Source organism: Chaetura pelagica, unplaced genomic scaffold (assembly GCF_000747805.2).
Source record: "Chaetura pelagica isolate M959 unplaced genomic scaffold, ChaPel_1.0 scaffold1366, whole genome shotgun sequence".
In the NCBI taxonomy this organism is placed as follows: Eukaryota; Metazoa; Chordata; class Aves; order Apodiformes; family Apodidae; genus Chaetura; species Chaetura pelagica.
In genome coordinates this window covers 23433-31005 of record NW_009953581.1, presented here as the reverse complement: position 1 = coordinate 31005, position 7573 = coordinate 23433, and the positions used below count along the sequence as shown (strand labels likewise).

Below are 7573 nucleotides of genomic sequence, written 5' to 3'. Positions count from 1 at the left end.
AAGATTGTCTCAGCAATCTTCTGAATCTTGGGGCTGGTTCAGGCATATGAGGCATTTATTTAATTGCACCTAATAGCAAAGAGGTTTTGTTGCCTTTTTTTAAACCAAAGGGGAAAAAACCAGAAAGAAACAGCAACCCCATGAAAGATTTCCTAGGGTTTGTTAATGTGTTTCTTACTGACCTTCCCACTGAAAAAATTACTAACACAAATGACTTCTAAAGATGAGAAACAGGACAATAATCTATTTCAAGTAATTTTAGTTCTGCAACACAAATTCACTATGTGGCTCTTTTCTGGCACAGCAATGTGACTGCAAAAGATGGAAATTATGATCTCTCAAATTATCTCCTTGGTTAGCTTTAGTAGAGGCTAAGGGAAGACATTAATCCTTGAGCACACAGGAAATGGAGCTGAATTGATAACCTTTTACCAGAAAGCAAACAGCACAGCATCTCACCTCTGCTCAGGAAGCACCAGGCTCCCAGCAAGAACAAGGAATCCTTTGTTCTAACTTCAGGGAAAGCATCTATGTGCACACAGGAGAGCCTGAGGAAGGTGTTTCTGCTCATACCTGTGTGACTACCAACCCCCTGGCTTCTCTCCAGCCCATCGTGGAGATGATTAGCAATGCTAGAAAGAATCTGTGTCAGCACAGGCTGGAACAGGAGAACCACTCCCTTAACACTCCAGCAATTTCACATTAGACACATGGTATCACACTCCACTCACAAATGTTTTCTTTAGGGATTCATTATCAAAGAGGATTTCAACTGATGAACAGAAGTTATTTCACAGTCAGAGTGCTGCTCTAAACCCTTTTAGGACCTGTGACCATATTTTGTTGACAGGCTTTCCCTCCAGCCTCACTTCCATCTCTCAAGACACCTCCTGGCTCAGCTATTGAAGAGAAGGTTTAGAGACAGTTGGTCCAAGATAAACTTCAGGCTGAACATCTGCAAGATCAGATGCATCAAATTTGCCTTGCAAGTCAGCCTGAGAGAACATAACCTCATGGACCAGTCTCCAGGGAAACAAGCTTACCTGGCCCTGCAATTATCACAGCATTCTTCTGTGCCCATGATGCCAGAGGAAACCTTTCGGAGCTGTTTGTCTTCAAAATGAGACAGGATGATTCTGCCCGAGGGAAAGTACAGAATTAAAAGAAAAGACCAGGAATTTACACCTGAAATTTACTGCAGAAAACAAAGAGGTGAAATCAGCCCTCATTAATCAATCCACTGGGGAGCCAATTATTTGGCTTTGACTCCTCCAAAGAAAAAAAGAAACACTGTGTTTTTTGCCAAGTAAATAAGACAACACTCAGATGCATAAATAGGCTGAATCGCAGAACACATGGTGAGGATAAGAAGCCTTCTGGTAATGAGCTCCAGTTGTCATCAAGTCACAATGGCTCTTGTCAAAGCTGACTGAGGTGACAAAGCATTAAACTCCAGTACTCACCTCCTCCTGCAGGCATTGGACACTAGGTACTCCTCTATTTTTGCCAACATCTTCAGTTTGTACAGCCGGAAGTTTTCATTGCGTATCTCACACAGAAGGTGTCTGGGAGCCAGAGGGAAAAAGAGCCTGAGATATTGACCAATATTCTCCTGTCCCACAGCAAAAATGCAACATGCCAGATGATTGGCTGGGTCCAATTCACCAGAAACAGCTAGGGGAAAAAAAAAATCCTGCTAAAACCAGACCTGCTGCATTCTGTGGGGTTCCTATTGGATTTTGTGGGGTTCCTGCAACACTTTGTGGAGCTCCTGCAGGACTTTGTGGGGTTCCTATTGGTTTTTGGGGAGTTCCTATTGGACTTTGGGGGGTTCCTGCAGGATTAGTTGAGCTGAGAAGGTTTCTGCCTGCCTGGCAGAAAAAAAAAAACAAACAGGGAAGTCTATGGTTTCCAACCCTGGCAGTCTGTTCAAATGACTGAGTTGAGACCTTTCTGTGATCCTACACAAGCTATGGACAAAGATACCAGCAGACCTCTACAAGCAGGACTCCCCCACCCAGAAGAAAATGTGCATTTCTCTATTTATACATAAAAAATGGAGGGAGAAAATGAGAAATTCTACAGCATCAACACTCTTATAGGGTGATGATCCATCTGGCACCTCCTCAGATGGGTCTGAGAACAGGTCAGATGATTGAGAAGTGACCAGGTTTCATCATTGCCTGCCTTGGAAAGCATCTCCAGAAAGCAGAACAGGACCAAGGACAAACTCCTTGCCATTAGTGCACTTGGGGATTATCTCCTAGAAGAAGGATAGTCTGCTTAGCACTGCAGGAAGGGATGTGGAACCACCCCGAGAAACTCAGCACATCTGCAACCAAACCCACTTCCTTTTGGTCTCTTTTGGCAACCTGTGTCAAAGCAATCATCCCCAGTCCTTTACCTGTTAAAGGACAGGTCTGTCTTAGTCCACAGGACGTGGCAGGAGGCAGGAAGCCCATCACGACCAGCTCTCCCAATTTCCTGGTAATAGGACTCCATCTCCTTGGGGGCGCCGTAGTGAATCACCAGCCGGATATCTGCTTTGTTGATGCCCATTCCAAAGGCCACTGTAGCCACCACACACTAGGAAACAGGAGCCACATGCTGAACCTTTGGAAATCAGCATCAAGAACAGGCCTGGATTCATGCTCAGGCACTTGGTGACAACTTGACATGGAGCTCCTGGAAAGATTCCAGAGGAGGCCACGGAGGTGATGGGAGGGCTGGAGCAGCTCTGCTCTGGAGACAGGCTGGGAGAGTTGGGGGGTTCAGCCTGGAGAAGAGAAGGCTCCAGGGAGACCTTAGAGCACCTTCCAGTGCCTGAAGGGGCTCCAGGAAAGCTGGGGAGGGACTTGGGACAAGGGCAGGGAGGGAGAGGACAAGGGGGATGGATTAAAACTGAAGGAGGGAGATTGAGGTGAGACATTAGAAGGAAGTTATTTAGTGTGAGGGTGGTGAGAGCCTGGCCCAGGCTGCCCAGGGAAGCTGTGGCTGCCCCATCCCTGGCAGTGTTGAAGGGCAGGTTGGATGGGGCTTGGAGCAACCTGGGCTGGGCGGTGTCCCTGCCCATGCAAGGGGTTGGAACTGGATGATCTTGAAGGTCCCTTCCAACCCAAACCAGTCTGTGAAGAAATCAGCTCCCAGAACATGTGGTATTATTCCAGCTACCTCTGCTTTCCTCAGCTGCTGTGTGTTCGTAAGAGACCAGCTAAAGGAATTTGAAACAGAAGCCTGGAATCCTGTCAGCACAGAGCAGCAGTTTCTTCTGGATACAGAGTAAATGGGAAACACATGCCCAAATTCTTCCCTCTCCCAGAAACAATTATAAAGAGGACCAAGTGTACTTGGCTTCCCACATACCTGAATTTCATCCCTCATGAACTGGTGGTGAGTGTCTCTCCTTTGCTTGATTCCCATACCAGCATGGTATGCACCACAGGCCACACCCAGTTGCAGCAAGGCAGCCACAATCTGTTCTGTGGCCTTTCTTGAAGGGCAGTAGATGATTGTGGGGCCTTCAAACTCATACACAGAAGTGCTGTGAAGGTGAAGACACAGGACAGAAGAAATCATCCTTCTGCAAGTTGAAAGGCAAGGCAGCTTTTCCAGCAGTTCTGCTTGGTGGGGATTTAGAAATTGAAGCAGATGTTTAACTGGTCCATACGTACACAAACTGTCTGTCCTTTGGGAAAACAGACTTGGAAATTATCTGGGGCTTTTAGGGTTATTTTCCAAAATACTGAAGATTTTAGTCTCTAGGGTCTTTAGGGCTCCCAATTGGGAAGACAAGGGGTAATGGTTTTAAACTGAAAGAGGAGATATTTAGGTTAGAGATGAGGAGGAAATTCCTTAGTGTGAGGGTGGTGAGAGCCTGGCCCAGGTTGCCCAGGGAAGCTGTGGCTGCCCCATCCCTGGCAGTGTTGAAGGGCAGGTTGGATGGGGCTTGGAGCAACCTGGGCTGGTGGGAGGTGTCCCTGCCCATGCAGGGGGGTTGGAACTGGATGATCTTGAAGGGCCCTTCCAACCCAAACCATTCCATGATTCCATGATCATTTCCTTCATCAGTCATCAGGAAATCTGCTGTTCAGCTGACACTTTGGAAAGGTCTCAGTTCAAATAATAAGGTACAAATGCCCAATGAGAGATTCCTTTTCATTGCTGTAGAGGCACACGTGGTGGCTTGTGACAAGGAGAACAGAACCAGAATGGGTACAACCACTGGCTCTCCTAACACCAAAGGACTGCAACTCTTCTGCTCAGATGAGCTTTCTTTTAAAAAAATGGTGTTACTGCAGATTGACAAAGGATTTGCACATATTTTGGACAGTTCTGTCTGGGAAGTAACCCACTAGCCAATCCATCATAATCACTCAAGCTGCTGGTCCTCTGAGGAGCAAAGGACATGCCACCAGCCAGAGTCCATGGCTCATTGCCTCAAAACCCTTTAAACTGGGAGAGGAGTGGGCAAAACAACACAGGATGCAAATGACCAGCATGATGTCAGAGCCAAGCTCCAGAGAAGGACCAGCTTCCTCCTCCCCAGATCACTTCTGGACTGGGACACACTACAGGGACACCAGTGTGGGTCTGAGGGACCACCAGACAACAGGCTTCAATCCTTACCTTCCTTTCCTGGCCAGGAACTGCTTCAAATCCCTAAGGAGATCTCCACTTTGTCGTCCCACTTCTAGGAACAGGTTGGGTCTGTCAAAACTGGTGCATGTGACCTGAGGATTCTCCAGGTTCAGGCAGCTCAGGATGTCTCTTCTGATGGATGGACTTGCAGTTGCAGTTAAAGCAACAATGGGAACCTGCAATGAGTAAGAATAAAAAAAGCTCCAGAGCTCTCACTGACACTTTCTTAACAAAAAAAATCCCAAGTTAAAGCTGAAATAGCAGGTAAATGGGCCCTTTGATCTGTTCATGAGCACTGGATCAGCTCAGCTCAGTTGGAAAATGTAGTTCATGGTTCACTTTGGTTTACACTGCTCCAGAGAGGAGTCAGGGACAGAGCACTGCTGAAAGACAGGGTTTTCTTCTGAATGTGTGCTTTAGTTCCATCTCCAACAACTCCACAGGAATTTCCTGATGTGGTCATAGAATCACAGAATCATCCTGGTTGGAAGGACCTTGAAGATCATCAAGTCCAACTACATGGCCAGCTCAATCTAGGGAGCCTAGGATGAAGCTTCCAAGCTCAGCATGTGAAGTTGAGGTCTAGACTTCTGCAAGAAATGCTTCAGAGTGCCTAAAAATCATAGTTCCTTGCTCTTCCACTCACCCAGCCAATTTAAAAACCAAAAGCCTCACTGTTAAAAAAGAAGCTCAGGGTCATCACCTTCCACAGCATAAGGATCCAACCAAGTCATTTCATTTTCAGCAGTTTCTGGTAAGTCCATGTTAATAATCTCCTTCCTTTAAGCATGTGGGGAAAAAAAAACCCCACAAAGCTCAATCATTTACAGGGAGACTGCATCAACCCCAAAGCAGCAACATCCAAAATCTGGTACTTCCCAACTACCAAATCCTTCTTTCCCACTGGGAAGCAACCACAGCAAAGCCTCACCGATGGGAGAGCCTTCTTCAAGGAGCCTAAACTTCTAAAGGAGTGTCTGAAGTCGTGGCCCCACTCAGAAATGCAATGAGCTTCATCAACAGCTAGGAGGGTGATACCTGGTGGGCACAAAACCATAGCACAGAAACATGACCAAGACAAGCCAAGATGGCAAGGGACAACGTGCCAACTCTCCACTCTGCTCCATTTCAAGCCTTCCTGAGAAGGCACCAACAGCCTCTCTAAATTTTGGTTCCAGGGACATCTTCTCCTGTACCAACTCCCAACTCAACACTCTCTTGTAAAAAGGACTTTGCCAAACTTCCTCCACCACCATCCTTCTCCAAGCTCCACATCTCCAACATCCCTCACAATGGGTCAAAATCTTGATCTGTCTCTGACAAAACCTCTTCCCACCCCCTGCTTTCCAAGCTTCAGGCACAAATGCCCTTTACAGATGTCATTACTTTCATCTTCTGAACTGTAAAACAAAGCCAGTGTCTCATGTCTGCACTGAAGAGTTAAGTGAAAGTCCAGAAGAATGAGGGGAGATGCCCATGGAAAATAACCTTCTGGTTTTTGACTCAGAAAACCACCTCACCATGACTACAGATGGCCCATTCTAATCTCTATGTTCAGAGTGTCAGAGAGGTCAAACATACAGCTTTTTGGGACTCCAGAAATTGAGATGGGTTGTCTTCCACCTAGATAGTCCTCTTTGCCTACAGCAGTAAACTCAGTTTCAGTTAAAAAATGCTTGAGGTTTACGTGCCTTGACTTTTTCCTACTCTAAGATGCATCACCTTTGAAAAGAAGATCTTTTAGTGGCACTTTGAGTGTTTCAAAACAATTTCATTGCTACAATCTAAGATCAGAGATGTTCAGATACTTAAAAGACTAAAATATTCAGTGATATACATTTCACTCCTGTGATTTAAAGTATTTTAACATCTCTGTCCCTGGTGACTTGTCTGATGTTCCCATGCTGAAGGCACTACTCATGTACAATTTTCTTTTTCCATCAATGACAGGATCTTCTGGCACTCACATTTATTGGCACTCACTACCCTAGTCTCTTGAGCTCACCAGTGGTGAGAAATTGGTGAGAAATGTTCAAGCATTCCAAAGATTTAAAACATAAATATGAATGGAAGCTGCCTACCGACTCATCCGTAACCATAACCCAACTCACCAAGAGTTTGGTGAAGATCCTGAAGTAGCTCCAAGTTGGCTGAACAAAATTCTGGGGTCATGTATATGACTCTGTACTGACCCCTGGAACAGCAAGAAAATGCACTGTGTCACAGAAGGAAAACAACCAGCCAACTTGACCACATTGAACATAACCAGGGTTGTCTAGAAGATGCAAAAGAGAACAAGTACAGACTCCTGGGGAGGGAACAAGAGGAAGGCAGTGGAGACCACAGGAAGCACTCCAGAACAGTGGGAAACCAAGGCAGTCCACAGCCTTAGAGGAACAGGCAGCAGAGATAGTCACCAGGCTTTAGAACCAGGCAGGACTGTGGCCATGACCTGGTGTCAAACATAGGTCTGTGTAAAATCATGTCTAAATCCCCTCAAAGCTGAGTCAACAAGCCCCACCTCCCCAGCCAGAGGCACAAGAGGGTGGCTGCAGCCTGGGTGAAGGCAGGGTCACTGAGCCAGAACCAAGAGTTTCAGGGAGCAGGGAGACATCCCACCTGTCCAGCACAGCCCTGCCAGCCCCTGCAGCCCCAGGAAGCTCCACCAGGACTCACTCTTTGATGCAGTCTCTGATGTTTCTCGACTGAGCTGAACCGAGCAAGCAGGCAGGGACCCCTGACATGCTGCAAAAAGGGAAAGCACAAGTCAGGAACAGGAGGCTGGGAGGTCAGAGACCACCTTCTTCCAAGGATCTTTGGGGGAAGGGCCTTCTGAAGAAGCAAGAGTGCTCAGTAGCTGCTCCTGCCACCCAAATGGATCTTTCCCTTCTCCCCAACACACCAACCTGACAAGGGCAACCCGCAGTGGGAGGAA

The 7573-nt window shown here is 46.8% G+C and overlaps 1 protein-coding gene across 1 annotated transcript in view; it reads right to left on the bottom strand.

Annotated features, from left to right (window-relative positions):
* WRN (Werner syndrome, RecQ helicase-like) overlaps positions 1–7573 on the bottom strand; it is a 54273-nt gene that overhangs the window by 25209 nt on the left and 21491 nt on the right. Inside the window, exons 14-21 of the mRNA XM_009999761.1 lie at positions 7315–7383; positions 6750–6832; positions 5570–5676; positions 4627–4814; positions 3364–3541; positions 2405–2586; positions 1464–1565; positions 1044–1136 (exon numbers count right to left, since the gene is read on the bottom strand). Of these exons, the coding sequence (XP_009998063.1) occupies positions 1044–1136; positions 1464–1565; positions 2405–2586; positions 3364–3541; positions 4627–4814; positions 5570–5676; positions 6750–6832; positions 7315–7383 (1002 nt within the window). The remainder of the gene's footprint in view (positions 1–1043; positions 1137–1463; positions 1566–2404; positions 2587–3363; positions 3542–4626; positions 4815–5569; positions 5677–6749; positions 6833–7314; positions 7384–7573) is intronic.